Source organism: Salvelinus sp. IW2-2015, linkage group LG18 (genome assembly GCF_002910315.2).
Source record: "Salvelinus sp. IW2-2015 linkage group LG18, ASM291031v2, whole genome shotgun sequence".
In the NCBI taxonomy this organism is placed as follows: domain Eukaryota; kingdom Metazoa; phylum Chordata; class Actinopteri; order Salmoniformes; family Salmonidae; genus Salvelinus; species Salvelinus sp. IW2-2015.
The window spans coordinates 49,979,242-49,999,590 of record NC_036858.1 but is presented as its reverse complement, the minus strand read 5'-3'; the positions used below and the strand labels follow the sequence as shown (position 1 = coordinate 49,999,590).

General features: G+C 42.6%; 1 protein-coding gene across 1 annotated transcript in view; it reads right to left on the bottom strand.

Moving 5' to 3' along the window:
• Positions 1-20,349, bottom strand: part of LOC111978424 (storkhead-box protein 1-like) — a 52,079-nt gene that overhangs the window by 5,074 nt on the left and 26,656 nt on the right. The window contains exon 2 of the mRNA XM_024008489.1: positions 24-176. Within this exon, the coding sequence (XP_023864257.1) occupies positions 24-176 (153 nt within the window). The remainder of the gene's footprint in view (positions 1-23; positions 177-20,349) is intronic.

Sequence of the window (20,349 nt, the reverse complement as noted above, 5' to 3'; positions counted from 1 at the left end):
CCCCATACATCTGTATATGTTACCTTGGTGAGCCTTGGTCATGTGACTGATGAGGGCATCCTGGTTGACGGTGATGTTGGAGGAGTTCATGTCAGAAATGACACAGCATAGGACCTCGGCTAGAGGGATGAACTGAGACTGGGGCACTGGAGACATCTGCACTGGGGACAGGTCACCTGGAAAACACACACACACACACACTTAGTTAGACTGGTGTAACACACACAAACACGTAGTTAGACTAGTGTAAACACACACACCACACACACGTAGTTAGACTAGTGTAACACACACACCACACACGTAGTTGACTAGTGTAACACACACACACACACACACACACACACACACACACACACACACACACACACACACACACACACACACACACACACACACACACACACACACACACACACACGCACATAGTTAGACTGGTGTAACACACACACATAGTTAGACTGGTGTAACACACACAAACATACACACACATAGTTAGACTGGTGACACACACACACACACACACACACACACACACACACACACACACACACACACACACACACACACACACACACACACACACACACACACACACACCACACACACACACACACACACACACACACACCTGAGTTAGACGGAACATCAGCGAAAATACACACACACCTGGTTAGACTGGTGAAACACACAAACATCTGTGTGATATACCCACATCTGTTGATGTTGAGTTTTCATGTAGTAGCAATGTTATGACCACTGTTGCTCTTCAACAAGTCTGTTTTTGCCTGTCAAAATAACTTAATTCTGTCATGGTTGCAACTTTTACTTTGTGGTCTAGATCCTTTTGCCAGTAAAAAATAATCCTGTCACGCCCAAGATGAGATTTTTGAATGCGGGTGGTCCAGTGCGTAATGTAGACCAGGCCTGATTTCCATTGGAATTCCATTAATACTGGGATGGATTGCGGTATTCCATATATGCTGGGAGCGACCACGGAATGTCATTACTCCCACAGAAGTGACCACAAGTTCTGCCTGCCAGGCTATCACATATCACCTCTATATCATACTGTGTCTTCAGCTGCTATAACCCGGCCACACACTTTTGGGAATTTTCTTGTGATCCAAGAAAAATATCTAAACTAAATGTATGTTTAAAAGAGAGAAAGAGAGGGATGGAGGGAGAAAGAGAGAGCATTTTACAGGCACTTCAAACCGTACAAAGCTCAGACTGTACCTAAAATGTCTGTCTCTCTGTCTGTCTTTCTCTCGCACGCACAAGTGAACACCAGTGGAGACTGCTGAGTGGAGGACGGCTCATAATAATGGCTGGAACGGAGAAAATGGAATGGCATCAAACACATGGAAGCCATTTATTTGATACCATTCCACCAATTCCACTCCAGCCATTACCAAGAGCCCGTTCTCCCCAATTAAGCTGTCACCAACCTCCCATGGTGTGCACACTACACACACACACACATCAAACCCACCCAACCAACCCGAGGGCTGACTGACAGCGTTCCAATGACATGATTCTAAGATCTGGAAGCCATCTCAGAGAAAAACCACAGGCCTTTGAAATCATAAAACAAACTAATTTCAAAACATAGCAGGAATTTTAACATTTTAAGACTGATTCATCTCAGGACCAAAGACAAGAAACTGCAGTGGAGTTCCTCACATACAGTAAAACAGTCAATTACCCACCACACCAGCCTAGACTAGAGGGACTGAACTCCCTCAGGACTACAGGTTTTTTATAGTATTGCTTCAGTGTCTGTTTCTTTACTAACTGAAGATGCACAGACAGGGGGAGGAGAGACCGTGATGGTACGTGGGGGGGACAGAGCGAGGGGGAGAGAGAGAAGCGACAGGGAAACAGATGTGGAGAGAGAGGGGGGGAGATAACAAAACCAAAAAGATCTCATCCCCCCTTAAAGGGATAGTTTCAAGTTTTAATGTCTCATAGGAAATATGAAATACACAATAACGTAAGTAAATAAGCATATTACTGTGATGGATATTTTATACTTGTGCTTTTCTAATAACTAATTTCTGTGTTCTATTCATGTGCTGTTCTAATAACCAATTTCTATGTTCATGCAAGTGACTCATTGAACGAATCCTCACTTATCAGTATCTGCAATTTGGCAGTACGCCCAGACCTTGTTTTGAGAACGAAAGATCTCAGTTTCAAGGTCTCAGCTTAGAGAGAAGAAGCCTCGTGAGGTATTGGTCGGTCACATGAATGAAGCAAACGTTAATTCATTATGAATGATGAACAAGCTAAATCATGCAAATATAACTTGTCTGTATATAGGAGAACTAACGGGACTACCCCAGGTGGAGCTCCTGATTGACATCTGTACTTGGTGCATTGAGTTGGTTGGAACCTCTCCAGCGCGCTGGATAATAAAGGATGATTCATTCAAGATTGACTTTGAGTTTCCCTGGTGGTAATTTCCACGACATTTGTAAGAATTTCCACAACACTACATACAGGAAATATTTAAAAAGTCAGTTCCAATACAAATATTTACATGTGCAGGGATACTGGAGTGATGGAGGTAGATGTGTATAGGGCTAAGGGGACTAGGCAACAGGATATACGTTTAACAGAGTAGCGGCAGCTTGCATGTGAGTGGGTGTGTAGGGTCTGTATAAATGTACAGTACCAGTCAAAAGTTTGGGCACACCTACTCATTCAAGGGTTTTTCTTTATTTTTACTATTTTCTACATTGTAGAATAATAGTGAAGATATCACAACTATGAAATAACACATGGAATCATGAAGTAACCAAAAAAGTGTTAAACAAATCAAATATATTTTATGTTTGAGGTTCTTCAAAGTAGCCACCCTTTGCCTTGATGACAGCTTTGCACACTCTTGGCATTCTCTCAACCAGCTTCACCTGGAATGTTTTTCCAACCGTCTTGAATGAGTTCCCACATATGCTGAGCACGTGTTGGCTGCTTTTCCTTCACTTTGCAGTCCAACTCATCCCAAACCATCTCAATTGGGTTGAAGTTGAGTGATTGTGGAGGCCAGGTCATCTGATGCAGCACTCCATCACTTTCCTTCTTGGTCAAATAGCCCTTACACAGCCTGGAGGTGTGTTTTGGGTCACTGTCCTGTTGAAAAACGAATGATAGTACCACTAAGCACAAACCAGATGGGATGGTGTATCTCTGCAGAATGCTGTGGTAGCCATGCTGGTTAAGTGTGCCTTGAATTCTAAATAAATCAAGGACGGTGTCACCAGCAAAGCACCCCCACACCATATCACCTCCTCTTCCATGATTCATGTGTTCACCTACTCCGCGTCTCACAAAGACAGCGGTGGAACGAAATAATCTCAAATTTGGACTCATCAGACCAAAGGACAGATTTCCACCGGTCTAATGTCCATTGCTCGTGTTTCTTGGCCCAAGCAAGTCTCTTCTTATTATTGGTGTCCTTTAGTAGTAGTTTCTTTGCAGAAATTTGACCATGAAGGCCTKATTCACACAGTCTCTTCTRAACAGTTGATGTTGAGATTTGTCTGTTACTTGAACTCTGTGAAGCATTTATTTGGGCTGTAATTTCTGGTAAGTCCAATGAACTTACCAGGCTGGTAAGTCCAATGAACTTGTCCTCTGCAGCAGAGGTAACTCTGGGTCTTCCTTTCCTGYGGCGGTCCTCATGAGAGACAGTTTCATCATTACGCTTGATGGTTTTTGCAACTGAACTTGAAGAAACTTTCAAAGTTCTTGACATTTTCTGGATTGACTGACCTTCATGTTTTAAAGTAGTGAAGGACTCATTTCTCTTTGCTTATTTGAGCTGTTCTTGCCATAATATGGACTTGGTCTTTTACCAAATAGGACTATCTTCTGTATATCACCCCTACCATGACACAACACAACTGATTGGCTCAAACGCATTAAGAAGGAAAGAAATTCCACAAATTAACTTTTAACAAGGCACACCTGTTAATTGAAATGCATTCCAGGTGACTACCTCATGAAGCTGGTTGAGAGAATGCCAAGAGTGTGCAAAGCTGTCATCAAGGCAAAGGGTGGCTACTTTGAAGAACCTCAAATATAAAATATATTTTGGTTAACACTTTCTTGGTTACTACATGATTCCATATGTGTTATTTCATAGTTTTGATGTCTTCACTAGTATTCTACAATGTAGAAAATAGTAAAAAATWAAGAAAAATCTTGGAATGAGTAGGTGTCCARACTTTTGACTGGTACTGTATATGCATATTATGTGTGAGTGAGAAAATGATGGAGTGAGTGTTTGTGTGTGTGTTTGAGTGTGTAGGGCTCTGTGAGTGTGCATAGAGACAGTGCAAATATTGTAATTATTTTGTTAGCTTGTTGATGTCAGACTTGATTYACCAGTACCTCTTTCCCTGTGGCARCAAAGTGAAGGAAAAAGGAAACCGCACACTGCTCTTGATAGTATCACCGATATTTAATAAGCTTACGTATCGGCCTCACGCCCTTCGTCAGAGCTTTTGTGATTTTTTTACATTTGCACCCTTATGTAGACCTGGCCCCACCCTCATCCGTTCTACACATCGAAGGGGGTTGGAGGCAAAGGAAAAACAARTAAGTGCTACCAAATATAACAATATGCATTTCATAGATTATTACAAAAGTGAGGCGTATTGAACACGTCTGTAAAACCTCAATGAGGACATAGCAAGTTTTCATTAGTCATTGGGTACATCGTACGAAAAACGTCAGAGTAATCTACAATAGGCACATATTTCATGTTCAAATTCACAACAGAGACAATAGTCTATGGCTTGGGTGGTTTGGGTCTTTTGGCAATGAAGCCCTTTATCTACATCAGACAAACTCGTGGATACCATTTTTATGTCTCTGTGTGCAGTATGAAAGAAGTTGATAACTAGAGCTTGCGCAATTGCTAACTAGTGTTAGCTCAATGACTGGAAGTCTATGGTATCATCTAGCATGCTAGTAGATACCATAGACTTCCAGTCATTGTGCTAACACTAGTTAGCATTGGCTCACAAAAGTACATCTAACTTCTTTCATACTGGATGCAGAGACAGAAAAATGGTATCCCTGAGTTCAACTGACTCCGGGGTAGTAGATAAAGGGTTTCATTGCCAAAAATCCCGAAGTATACCTTCAACAGGACTGGGCTTATGGGCAAACAATGGACTTTGAGGCGATTTAGTTACATCTTGATTCAAGTTCACAGTTTGGAGTTGTTTTTATTTTGCTTGCTCAAATGGTTATATGTACACACTGCCTAGTGACTACTACAACAGTTCTTAATACTTAACTATACCTTACATTATAATAGGTCAACTCACAATCTGGGATGGCCACTTTAGTGCTTTCCGACCCTGAGGTGTTAAATGATTAGCCTACCAACAAGCCTGAGTTTTACAGATAGTATAGGTTTACTCTTTTTCTTAGAGAGTTGTAACCAACCCCAAACACAGACACTGGCACAACCACAGACAGACACATGGCAGTGACCACTACCTCATAAAGACCTGGGATATTGGTTTTCATTCATCGACAACACATGCTGTATCGACAAATTCTTGTGAGATATTTCAAGTAGGCTGCATGTTTTCATGTAAGAAACATGTCTGTGGTTAAACCCTGTGGTGTGTGTGTGAGTTTCTCCCACCACTCCTTAGACCACTCAGCTGAAACTGAGTCTGGCACACACACCGCTCCCTGCAGAGTAAACATTCACCTCCCTCACACACTTGAACCACTTATGTCAGAGGCAGCGAAAAATAAACCACTAATCAGATGGCTGCCATGGTAGGGTTAATCATGTATGGCATACATGCATGGCATGCACGCACACATACACGCACACCCGAGGCAGTCTGAGGAGCCAGAGGGGAAGGGGAGATATAAGCCCAAAGTCCAATATAAGCCCAATGCGTTTCTATGGGCTTATTTTGGACCTAAGCCTGCCTTCCCGCCGTTGAAACAACGACTCCCATTATTAGGGTGGAGACATGAGCATCTTGTCATTATATACATATCTCTGGAGGAGCCTACAAAGGGGTTGCAAACACAGCAAAGAAGTTAAAATGCTCATAAATCCTGAAACACACAAACACGCCCAATGTGAGTTGTGTAACTGATATAACATGACATCTTGTCTTATTCATTTTGCTGAGCTTTTGTTTGATGAAATACAGTATACAGCTAAGTAGAGGAAGTAAGCTGACAACAACAAGGCCTTTTATCAGTCAGTGTTAAGCCACAGCAGCCACTTATCCACAGCCCACTAGTGGGAGAGGTCTGTTCTTACTTCTTAAACATCCTGATCCTGTGCTAAGGGAGGGGACTGAGGGATAGTGGCCATAGCCAGACAAAAACCTGCCTTCAACCCCTAACCCCCATACAGCCTCACCACTGACAACAGGCTGCTAAARCTCAGTCTAATCCTTAGATCTGATCTCTCACTGAGTGTTCCTCCCATTAGGTCTTAGCTCTATTGTGCTCACTTCSTAGAGCAATGGCTTCCAGGCTGGCTAGCAACAGCTAATGGCTGGGACTTAGGGCTTCCGCATGCTTCAGTTTGGCTGGTGCCTAGCTGAACCCGGCTAGGCGAACCGAACGAGTGTGCTCGCATACTCCCTTAAAAGACCTTCACTTGAAAAACAAGAGAAAAAAAGAAAAATCGACAATAGTACTGTTTGTCCATATTGAGACGCCGTAGCAGTATACACTTCCTCAAAATAGTCAGAGTTAATCTAAGCTAACTCAAGAAATATGTAATTAATTTAAGTTTTTGCCGAGGAGATCTTAGTCCCGCAATTTTACATCTAACTATTTGGTGCAGTATTTTTCGTGTGAAAAAATCAGCATGAAAACGAGCTGTCTCTGGTTGAACGACAACAAACGTCATTGAAGAATCCTTACTGTTGACTGATCACTAACAAAGGGGCGTAGACTTCGGCTCCCAAACTTCGGCTTGCCTGGAGAAAAAAGGTTGTGCGCACGAACAGCAGAAAAAACCCTTGCCAAAGACTAAAACAAACAAACATTTCACAAAATGTCGTCATAATATACACTACATGACCAAAAGTATGTGGACACCTGCTCGTTGAACATCTCATTCCAAAATCATGGTCATTAATATTATTAATTTGCTGCTAWAACAACCTTCACTCTTCTGGGAAGGCTTTCCACTAAACGTTGGAACATTGCTGCAGGGACTTGCTTCCATTCAGCCACAGGCATTAGTGAGGTCTGGCACTGACGTTGGGCGATTAGGACTGGCTCGCAGTCGGAGTTCCAATTCATCCCAAAGGTGTTTGATGGGGTTGCGGTCAGGGCTCTGTGCAGGCCAGTCAAGTTCTTCCTCATCATTTTCGACAAACCATTTCTGTATGGACCTCGCTTTGTGCATGGTGGCATTGTCATGCTGAAACAGGAAAGGGCCTTCCCCAAACTGTTGCCATAAAGTTGGAAGCACAGAATTGTCTAGAATGTCATTGTATGCTGTAGTGTTAAGATTTCCCTTCACTGGAACTAAGGAGCCTAGGCCAAACAATGAAAAACAGYCCCAGACCATTATTCCTCCCCCACCAAACTTTACAGYTGGCACTATGCATTGGGGCAGGTAGCGTTCTCCTGGCATTCACCAAACTCTGATTCACCCGTCGGACTGCCAGATGGTGAAGCGTGATTCATCACTCCAGAGAATGTGTTTCCACTGCTCCAGAGTCCAATGGCAGCGAGCTTTACACCACTCCACCTGACGCTCGGCCATGGAGACCCATTTCATGAAACTCCCGACGAACAGTTCTTGTGCTGACGTTGCTTCCAGAAGCAGTTTGGAACTCGTAGTGAGTGTTGCAACCGAGGACAGACGCACTTCAGCACTCGGCGGCCCCGTTCTGTGTGCTTGTGTGGCTGAGCCATTGTTGCTCCTAGACGTTTCCACTTCACAATAACAGCACTAAGAATTTACTGGGGCAGCTCTAGCAGGGCAGAMATTTGACAAACTGAAAGGTGGCATCCAATTACGGTACCAGGTTGAAAGTCACTGAGCTCTTCAGTAAGCCCATTTTACTGCAAATTTGTCTATGGAGATTGCGTGTGCTCGATTTTATACAGTGGCTGAAATATCCGAATCCACTAATTTGTTGTGGTGTCCACATACTGTTGTATATATAGTGTATGTACGAACTGTTTTGAATAACAAACATGCGGACGCCTTAACACAGTCTTGTGGGGGAGATGGTAACAGAATTACACCGAGACTCAGATTTTTCACTTTAAATGTATGCTAAACAAAAACCATTGATTTAAAAGTTTAACAGACTGTACAACTCTATGCAAAAGGCCTACTTTTAACCATTTAGACAGAATTCTACAAAAACACATTTACTGGAAGAACTGTGCAGATGCAAAGTTTGGTAACAGAATTTCGGTAAAATCTCCCTCAGTTTTTTTATGTGAGAAAATTATGATCAAAAGATGTCTGCAGAAAAATGGGGTGTCAGCTATGACATGATACCATGACTTTGAAAAAAGATATATTATGGTTTTTTAACTACAGTAAGTRAAGTGGATTTACATCCAGTAACAGAATTGTGGTAACCAGTGGTGAAAAAAGTACCAAATTGTCATAATTGAGTAAAAGTAAAAATATCTTAAAGAAAATGACTCAAGCAAAAGTGAAAGTCACCCAGTAAAATACTACGTGARTAAAAGTAAAACAATATTTGGTTTTAAATATACTTAAGTATCAAAAGTAAAAGTATAAATCATTTCAAATAAAGAAAACCAGACGGCACCAATTTTTTWWTTTTTTATTACCGATATCCAGGGGCATACTCCAGCACTCAGACATAATTTACAAACTAAGCATTTGTGTTTAGTGAGTCTGCCAGATCAGAGGCAGTAGGGAYGTTMTCTTAATAMGTGTGTGAATTGGACCATTTTCCTGTCCTGCTAGGCACTCAAAATGTAAGGAGAACTTTTGGGTGTCAGGGAAAATTTATGGAGTAAAAAGTACATTATTTTCTTTAGGAATGTAGTGGAGTAACAGTTGTCAAAGATATAAATATTAAACTAAAGTATAGATGCACAAAATACTTTCAAGTACTAGGTACAGGTACTTTACACCACTGGAGGTCATGGAATTTCATTATGGGTCCCTAATCTGTACTATAAAGAAATGCATAATTATGGATATGAATGTCATTCTCTTCATGGATGTATCCTAAATAGGTACAAAGGTATAAATATGCTATATCCTCCTTTGCATAGTTGTGTATTGTTCTACACACTGGTTATTATTTGAATGAGCTCTGCCACCAAACAAGACCAAATTTGGTCCAATCATAGACGTCCATGTTTCACAAGTTTGGACATCAAAGTACAGCACAGTACAGTACAGTCGCGTACAGTAGAGTTCAGTACAATCAAGTAGAGTATAGTTAAGTACACTACAGTAGATTATAGTACAGTACAGTAAAGAAAAGTAGAGTATAGTACAGTACAGTAACGTTCAGTACAGTGAAGTATATCCACTCTATTCTACTGTTCAAGAACAGTTCAGGACTGTACTGAACTATACTTTTCCTTACTATACTGAACTATACTCTACTTTTCTTTACTGTGTTGTCCAAACTTGTGATACATCGATGTTAATGATTAGGTCCGACCTGTACCAAATCAATCATGGACGTCTATGTTTTGGACCAAAAAAGACATCTATGGACGTTGAAATCAAGGCCAGGGCGGACTGACCAAATTTCAAAGTCCACGGACGTCCGGTGTCGGTCGGTGCTCAGTRGGTGATGATGCAGGATACAGTAAATGGAAAGAGAGGGAGAGTTGACATTAATATACAGTGGCTTCGGAAAGTATTCAGATCCCTTGATTTCTTTTCCAAATTTTGTTACGTTACAGCCTTATTCTAAAATGTATTAAATTATTTTTTTCCTCAATCTACACACAATACCCCATAATGACAAAGTAAAAAGAGAATTTTAGACATTTTTGCTAATTTATTTATTGCAAATAAAAAACTGAAATATGACATTTACATAAGTATTCAGACCCTTTACTCCGTACTTTGTTGAAGCACCTTTGGCAGCGATTACAGCTTTGAGTCTTCTTGGGTATGACACTACAAGCTTGGCACACCTGTATTTGGGGAGTTTCTCCCATTCTTCTCTGCAGATCCTCTCAAGCTCTGTCAGGTTGGATGGGAGCATTGCTGCACAGCTATTCTCAGGTCTCTCCAGAGATGTTCAATCAGGTTCAAGTCCAGGCTCTGGCTGGGCCACTCAAGGACATTCAGAGACTTGTCCTGAAGCCACTCCTGCGTTGTCTTGGCTGTGTGCTTAGGGTCATTGTCCAGTTGGAAGGTGAACCTTCGCCCCAGTCTGACGTCCTGAGCACTCTGGAGCAGGTTTCCATCAAGGATCTCTCTGTAATTTGCTCCGTTCATCTTTGCCTCAATCCTGACTAGTCTCCCAGTCCCTGCCGCTGAAAAACATCCGCCACCACCATGCTTCACTGTACGGAAGGTGCCAGGTTTCCTCCAGGGTGACGCTTGGCATTCAGGCCAAAGAGTTCAATCTTGGTTTCATCAGACCAGAGAATCTTGGTTCTCATGGTCTAGGAGTCTTTAGGTTCCTTTTGGCAAACTCCAAGCTGGCTGTCATGTGCCTTTTACTGAGGAGTGGCTTCCATCTGGCCACTCTACCATAAAATCCTGATTGGTGAAGTGCTGCAGAGATGGTTGTCCTTCTGGAAGTTTGTCCCATCTCCACAGAGGAACTTTAGAGCTCTGTCAGAGTGACCATTGGGTTCTTGGTCACCTCCCTGACCAAGGCCCTTCACCCCCGATTGCTCAGTTTGGCCGGGCAGTCAGCTCTAGGAAGAGTCTTGGTGGTTCTTCCATTTAAGAATAATAGAGGCTACTGTGTTCTTGGGGACCTTCAATGCTGCAGACATATTTGGTACTCTTCCCCAGATCTGTGCCTCGACATAATCCTGTCTCAGAGCTTTAGGGAGAATTCCTTCGACCCCATGGTTTTATTTTTGCTCTGACATGCACTGTCAACTGTGGGACCTTATATAGACAGGTGTGTGCCTTTCCAGGTGTGTGCCTTTACCACAGGTGGACTGCAATCAAGTTGTAGAAACATCAAGAATGATCAATGGAAACAGGATGCACCTGAGCTCAATTTCCAGTCTCATAGCAAAGGGCCTGAATACTTATGTAAATAAGGTATTTCTGTTTTTATTTTTAATGCATTTGCTAAAATTTCTAATAATCAGTTAACTTTGTCATTGTAACGCTCGTCTTCCTCCTCTTCTGAGGAGGAGTAGTAGGAAGGATCGGAGGACCAATGCGCAGCGTGGTAAGTTTCCATATTTTAATAAAGCAAACTGAACACTGAACAAAACAACAAAGTGAAACGAACAAAAATGAAACAGTCCCGTATGGTTAGACACAGACACAGGAACAATCACTCACAACCCACAATGACAAAACAGGCTACCTAAATATGGCTCCCAATCAGAGACAACGACTGACACCTGCCTCTGATTGAGAACCATATCAGACCAAACACATAGAAACAGACAAACTAGACATACAACATAGAATGCCCACTCACATCACACCCTGACCAAACAAAACATAGAAACATACAAAGCCAACTATGGTCAGGGCGTGACAGTCATTATGGGGTATTGTGTGTAGATTGCTGAGGAATTCTATTTTTAATCAATTTTAGAATAAGGCTGTAACGTAACAAAATGTGGAAAAAGTCGAGGGGTCTGAATACTTTCCGAAGGCACTGTATATAAGAAAGAGMGAGATTATGAAGGCAGATGACCCTCAGACTGGTCTCACTCAGACAGCCAGCATCCATCTTACCTCGGTTGCAAGGACGTCTGTCTGAGGAACCAGACAAGAGGGCAATGGACACAGAACACACACAAACACTCTTAAGGCCTCTATGTGAAGCTGGAATAGATGATGCACCAGCCCATCACCAGCATGGCCTGTATGTGTGTGTGTGTGTTTTGTGTGCGCACTTGCGTGCTGGCGTGTGTGTGTGTGTGTGTGTCTCCGGGCATATAAAGTGCAGCCCCAGCACAATCCCCTGACAGCCAGGCTGGCGAGAGAGAGGTTATCCAGACTTTACACCCCAAGCTGACAGAATGAGAAAAAAAAACAGTTATCAGCTAAACATAACAGTATGCCAGTGGAAGGGAGGACAGTAGAAGGTGACCCAAGTGGTTTGTGACTACTATGATTTCAGTTACCTATTTTTCTGAAATTCTGTTACTGATTTGGTAACAGAATTAGGTGTTAATCACTTAATAATTTAGAAACAAAATTGAGGTCTACCTTTTCTTGTTACTTCTGTGACTTTTATTTTCCTCCCTCCACATGAGGGACAGATTTTTTTCTCCTGGGGCCTCCCGAGTGGCGCAGCAGTGCTATAAGCGTCACTACAGACCGGGGTTCGATCCCAGGCTGTGTCGCAGCCGACCACGACTGGGAGACCCATGAGGCTGCGCGCACTTGCCCCAGCGTCGTCCCGGTTAGGGGAGGGTTTGGCCGGCCGGGATGTTCTTGTCCCATTGCGCTCTAGCGACTCCTTGTTGCGGGCCGGGCGCATGCACGCTGACTTCGGTCACCAGTTGTACGTGTTTCCTCCGACACATTGGTGCGGCTGGCTTCCGGGTTAAGCAAGCAGTGTGTCATGAAGCAATGTGGCTTGGCAGGGTCATGTTTTGGATGACGCATGGCTCTTGACCTTCGCCTCTCCCGAGTCCGTACGGGAGTTGCAGCGATGGGACAAGACTGTAACTACCCAATTGGATATCACGAAAATGGGGTAAAATGTAATTAAAAATCTATATAATTATAAAAAATGTAAAAAATCCTTACCTAAATATACAGGAAGTGTTGATATTAGTTGGCAGTTTTAATTCAACATTGTGTTTTGAGATATTTCTTACACCTTTTAAGACTTTATCTGGTAGATGTTTTCTAAGACCCCTTTTCCATCTGTTTGACCAGAAATCAAATCCTTTGCTTATTCCTATTTTTTTTTTAATGGAAAATAGTTGAAAAATGTATTTATGCCTTAATTTTTTATTTATTTTTACTCTTAGCTTTCATTTGACACCAAATTTAACATTCTCCTATGAACTTCACATGTTGGTGCTCATTGGTCCTTTTAGACGGAAATGACCGGAAACATTGATGATGAGGAAGGAAGAACACTAAAACGTTGTTTTTCTAAGATGTAAGTGTGGCAAATCGTCTTGAACAGGGCTTGGAACCAGCAACCAGGTAACAGGGCAAGTGCACTGCGTTCTGCACCACAAAGGTCCAGACCTCTTGGCAGGTGTTGTAATGCACTTAGAAAGGGAAGCTCCACAAGCTGCCTACACAGCACAGTAGCAGACTGGACCTGCCTATGGTGGATTAATGTTATTATTCAGTCTAACATTAGAAGGTGTGACCACCCCTCAGTAATAGAGATCAGTGCTGTAGCCCTCTTCTCTCCAGGGGAACATTACACCCGGACACGGACATTAAACCCTTTGTCAAACGCCACATCAATACCCCTCTGGGTACCATGGCAATGACACACTGTGCCACGAGGAGGAGAGACGGCGTTCTAGTGGGTCGAACAGGAGGTAGAAGCAACAGGGATATTAGAATTCTAGACTTAGAATAAGCTAAGTATCACAATACTTATTCCATGGCAAAAATGTTAACACGAAGCAGACCTAACTCTTTGGTCCTTTAAAAACCTGCTGTATGTAAAATATTGTGTGTTGTAGCTTAAAAATAAATGAATGTGACTCTGGATGACAACATAATGATGTTTGTTTCCAAAATTAGGGCTGCTTTCATGAAGAAGTCAAATCCGCTTCGTGTTTTGTTTCCTTGCCACGCTACTAACGAGTATCACGAGTATGTACTTGTAATGGTATTACTGTACAAAATCGCTTATTAAAACTAGAGGTCGACCGAATATGACTTTTCAACGCCGATACCGATTATTTGAGGACCCCAAAAAAGCAGATAACGATTAATCGGACAATTTTTACATCTATATTTTTATATATATATATGTATATATATATATATATATATATATACCACCGCTCAGTCAGACTGCTCTATCAAATATCAAGATAGATTTAATTATAATATAATAAACACACAGAAATACGAGCCTTTGGTCATTTATATGGTCAAATCCGGAAACTATCATTTCGAAAACAAAACGTTTATTCTTTCAGTGAAATAAGGAACCGTTCCGTATTTTATCAAACGGGTGGCCACCCTAAGTCAAAATATTTATTTTACATTGCACAACCTTCAATGTTATTTCATAATTATGTAAAATTCAGGCGAATTAATTAATTAATTACGGTCTTTGTTAGGAAGAAATGGTCTTCACACAGTTCGCAACGAGCCAGGCGGCCAAACTGCTACATATACCCTGACTCTGCTTGCACTGAATGCAAGAGAAGTGACAATTTCTCTAGTTAATATTGCCTGCTAACAGGCATTTCTTTTCACTAAATATGCAGKTTTTTTTTAAATGCATTGATGTTTAGGGTTAGGTACATTTGTGCAACGATTGTGCTTTTTTCGCGGATGCGCTTTTGTTAAATCATCACCCGTTTGACGAAATTGAAGAGGGCTGTGATTCGATGATAAATTAACAGGCAACGCATTGATTATGTGCAACGCAGGACAAGCTAGTTAACCTAGTAATATCATCAACCATGTGTAGTTAACTAGTGATTATGTTAAGATTGATTGTTTTTTATAAGATACGTTTAATGCTAGCTAGCAACTTACCGTGGCTCCTTACTGCACTCGCGTAACAGGTGGTCTGCCTGCCACGCAGTCTCCTCGTGGATTGCAATGTGATCGGCAATAATCGGCGCCCAAAAAGGCAGATTACCGATTGTTATGAAAACTTGAAATCGGCCCTAATTAAATCCCGCCATGCCAATTAATCGGTCAACCACTAATCAAAACAAGCAATGTCCACAATCATCTCATCTAGGTTATATTTACTCTCATACATCAAATAGTTTGCCATACTAGAGTAAACATGGAAAGAAAAATCTAAAATATCACATAAACAAGCTGGGTTTATTGAAATGATACTCCTGTGATTTTGAAAGAAATTGACAGACAAGACAATCTAGCCTCTCTCTCCTATCACGAGGTTGATAAATGCCACATGTATTCTATTCAAATGCTGCTGCTTTAGCCCCACCGGGTCAGTCGCATGAGTCCCATTAGATTAGGCATGTGATTACATTACAGCCTAAAGGTCTAAAAACATATCTTACAGCCAGGCCCGTTCTGACAGCCTACACAACAGCAGAGATAACACTGGGTTAGTCAGTAGTACTTACTACACTACCAATAAGGGACATACTGGCTTAGAGACATCCATTCAAAAGGAAGACACACACAGGCCCTACAGGTCTGGAGTCAGCCCCGTTGCCTGTGTGGACTTCATACTCTAATCATTGGATGCTCTATTGATATCACTCTTTCTCACACACACACACAAAGACACACACGCACACACAAACACGTGCTGTCGTGCACACACACATGCATGCAGGTGCACACACACACGCAGTCTTTCTTGTTCCTTTCTAATCTCCAGATCCTAACGATGTGGTCCTCATTCCGTACGCGTGAAATAACAGCCCTATACAGCTGTTCTTTAGGTTTCCGTCTACCTAGTATCTTATCAGTGGAACAACGTGTGCCTGTGCCATCTAACCTCAGACACATTCTGACCAGCTACTGAGGCAGGAGACGTGAGACTCAGACACAGTTCCCTCTGGTTCGGCATTGATCGTCCTCTGCATAGACAGAGATKTATCCCTATATTACTCTACTGCCAAGCCCACACAGACCCAGACCCACACCCATCAAGTCCCATAATAACTCACTGAGACTGAACAGGATGTGGCTGCTTTGAATTTAAAATCGGCAAATATTATGCCTTTTGCCGACATTTTATGATAAACTGATTACAGGTGCAGTATACGGTATCTAATAGGTATACCAAGTCCTAGTAGGGAGAGGCTAGGCTACTACTACCACCGTCCCAGTTGGAAAAGCCTCAAAACCAAGGTAATGACTGAACACTACTGCCTATAAGAAAAAGAATAGTCAACTGTGATGCAGTTTCCTAGCATGGTTGACAAGACCATGTTCATGCTGCATACCACTATAGTATCACATTCTAGATCTAATGGAAACTTAGGCTAAATCCTCCACGATCCTTCACTCTGTGGACTTTGTGATACACACTGAATACACCGAGTACATGCATTCACGCACGCACTGAACACACACACACACTTCTACCCAGGCTATATCTGTAAGTGTAGACTCTTTCTTTATCTCGTCTCTAATCTTTTCCAATAAGCATTGCCCCTATGGGCCCTGTTCAAAAGTCCTGCACTACATACRGAATAAGGTGCCATTGGGGTGCAGACAGAGTTGCTCCCTGTCACAGTGAACCTGAAGACTGATTTAAACCACTAGAAGGACTCTCCCTCCCCGTCACAGTGAACCTGAAGACTGATTTAAACCACTAGAAGGACTCTCCCTCACCGTCACAGTAAACCTGAAAGACTCGACTTTACACCCACTAGAAAGGACTCGCTCCGTCCGAACGTCGCGTCACAGTGAAGGCTGAAGACTGATTTAAACCACTAGAAGAGACTCTCCCTCCCCGTCACAGTGAACCTGAGACTGATTTAAAACCACTAGAAGGACTCTCCCTCCCCGTCACAGTGAACCTGAAGACTGATTTAAACCACTAGAAGGACTCTCCTCCCCTGTCACAGTGGAACCTGAAGACTGATTTAAACCCATAGAAGGACTCTCCCTCGCCCGTCACAGTGAACCTGAAGACTGATTTAAAACCACTAGAGAGGACTCTCCCTCCCCGTCACAGTGAACCTGAAGACTGATTTAAAACCACTAGAAGGACTCCCCTCCCCGTCACAGTGAACCTGAAGACTGATTTAAACCACTAGAAGGACTCTCCCCTCCCCGTCACAGTGAACCCTGAAGATGATTTAAACCACTAGAAGGACTCTCCCGCCCGGTCAACAGTGAACCTGAAGACTGATTTAAACCACTAGAAGGACTCTTCCCTCCCCGGTCCACAGTGAACTGAAGACTGATTTTAAAACCACTAGAAAGGACTCTCCCTCCCCGTACAGTGAACCTAAAGACTGGACTTTAAACCACTAGAAGCGACTCTCCCTCCCCGTCACAGTGAACCTGAAGACTGATTTAAACCACTAGAAGGACTCTCCCTCCCCGGGTCACAGTGAACCTGAAGACTGATTAAACACTAGAAGGACTCTCCCTCCCCGTCACAGTGAACCTGAAGACTGATTTAAAACCACTTAGAAGGACTCTCTCCCTCCCCGTCACAGTGAACCATGAAGACTGATTTAAACCACTAGAAGGACTCGTCCTCCCCGTCACAGTGAACCTGAAGACTGATTTAAACCCACTAGAAGGCTCTCCCTCCCGTCACAGTGAACCTGAAGACTGATTTAAAAACCACTAGAAAGGACTCTCCCTCCCCGTCACAGTGAACCTGAAAGACTGATTTAAACCACTTAGAAGGACTCTCCCTCCCCGTCACAAGTGAACCGGAAGACTGATTTTAAACCCACTAGAAGGACTCTCCCTCCCCGCCCCACACGTGAACCTGAAGACTGATTTAAACCACTAGAAGGACTCTCCCTCCCCGTCACAGTGAACCTGAAGACTGATTAAAACCACTAGAAGGACTCTCCCTCCCCGTCACAATGTAACCTGAGACTGATTTAAACCACTACGAAGACTCTCGCCCTCCCACTCACAAGACACTATAACACTGGCTTCAGTGAATCATCAGAGGAATGTTGGCTGAATAAAAATCGGCATAAATTTGACCAATGTCTCTACAATGTCACCGTTGTTACAACCCCTCTCTCTTTCACACACACCCCACAGACACACACACAGTGATAAATGGTGAAGGATGCCTGTTGTGAATTTTTATTACCACATCCTCCCAGACACTCTTCTTTGGCTTTGTGTCCTTGCTGGGCTTACAGGGCTCCCTGCCACACCCTCTAGTGTGTGTGTGTGTGTGTGTGTGTGTGTGTGTGTGTGTGTGTGTGTGTGTGTGTGTGTGTGTGTGTGGTGTCTTTACGAGCAGAGTGTCGGTGGCTGTCATGGAGGACACAGATGTGGAGCCAGCAACAGTAAAAACAGACCCATAAAGACACTGAAAAGAGTCCTTTACGAGACCAGCACAGATGTGGAGCCAGCAACACATGCATTCAAATCACTGGAGCCATTAACTTCTATACTCCATCCCAGTCAATGTCATCCCATCTCAGCCTGACTCTCTCTGGGGTCTGCCCTTGGGTTCTTCTTATCTCAGACACCAAAGGGCGCATCTCAAGAATCTGAGTGACTTCCTCTCCTTTGTTGATGTGAAAGAGCTGGATAAATGAAAGTAAAATCCCAGTAGACATCATCCACCATACTGCTTCATTTACCCTGTTTTCAAATCATGTTGATGAATGTAGTGTTTTTTTCTTTTTTTTATAGAAAAAAAGGCTACGTTTTCTTAAGGACTGAAACAGTAGGAACCATTTCTGGAATTTTCATATATGACAAGCAAAATGGCCACTACAGAAGTGAATGATTCCAACCCAATTATATCCACATTACTGAGCCATAAAAAGGCAACAATCAGTCCATGAACACTTTGTGATGACTTAACAGCTCCATTGACTTCCAGCAGTAAACTCAGCCTTCCCTCCTTCCCACCCCTCCCTACGGGCTTAAGATAAATATTCCAGTAGAAACTTTACTATCTCAGAGCATCAGTGTTTAAACATAAAGTAGAAGACTTAAGTGGGAGCAAAGAGCAATGTTATGACTGAACCCTCATAGTAATCACAGCTTGAGGAAATGGCTGTGCTGGCAAAGTGATATGATTACTACAAGCTGAGGTTTGAGGAAACAGGCCATAGAATATCTAATCATGGGTTAAGTAAAGCTGTGTGAAGGTCCATTCATCAGGGGCAGGACCGGAAAACACAACAGAGAATGAATATTCACCACACATACAGTACCAGTCAAAAGTTTGGACACACCTACTCCTTTTTTCTTGATTTTTACTATTTTCTACATTGTAGAATAATAGTGAAGACATCAAAACTATGAAATAACACACATGGAGTCATGTAGTAACCAAAAAAGTGTTAAACAAATCAGAATATATTTGATATACTTCAAAGTAGTCACCCTTTGCCTTCCATGACAGCTTTGCACACGCTTGGCATTCTCTCAACCAGCTTCATAGGGTAGTCACCTGGAATGCATTTCAATTAACAGGTGTGACTTCTTAAAAGTTAATTTGTGGAATTTCTTTCCTTCTTAATGCGTTTGAGCCAATCAGTTGTGTTGTGATAAGGTATGGTTGGTATACAGAAGATAGCCCAATTTGGTAAAMGACCAAGTCCATATTATGGCAAGAACAGCTCAAATAAGCAAATAGAAACCACAGTCCATCATTACTTTAAGACATGAAGGTCAGTCAATCTGGACAATTTCAAGATCTTTGAAAGTTTCTTCAAGGGCAGTCACAAAAACCATCAAGCGCTATGATGAAACTGGCTCTCATGAGGACCGCCACAGGAAAGGAAGACCCAGAGTTACCTCTGCTGCAGAGGATAAGTTCATTAGATTTACCAGCTTCAGAAATCGGCAATTAACTGCACGTCAGATTSCAGCCCAAATAAACGCTTCACAGTGTTCAAGTAACATCAACTGTTCAGAGGAGACTCCTTGAATCAGGCCTTCATGGTCGAATYGCTGCAAAGAAACCATTACTAAAGGACACCAATAAGAAGAGACTTGCTTGGGCCAAGAAACACGAGCAATGGACATTAGACCGGTGGAAATTTGTCCTTTGGTCTGGAGTCCAAATTTGAGATTTTTGGTTCCAACCGCCGTGTCTTTGTGAGACGCAGAGTCGGTGAACGGATGATCTCTGCATGTGTGGCTCCCACCGGGGAGCATGGAGGAGGAGGTGTGATGGGGCTTTGCTGGTGACACTGTGAGTGATTTATTTAGAATTCAAGGCACACTTAACCATCATGGCTACCACAGCATTCTGCAGCGATACACTTCCACTAAGCGCAAAACAGGTGGGATGGTATCATTTGTTTTTCAACAGGACAATGACCCAAAACACACCTCCAGGCTGTGTAAGG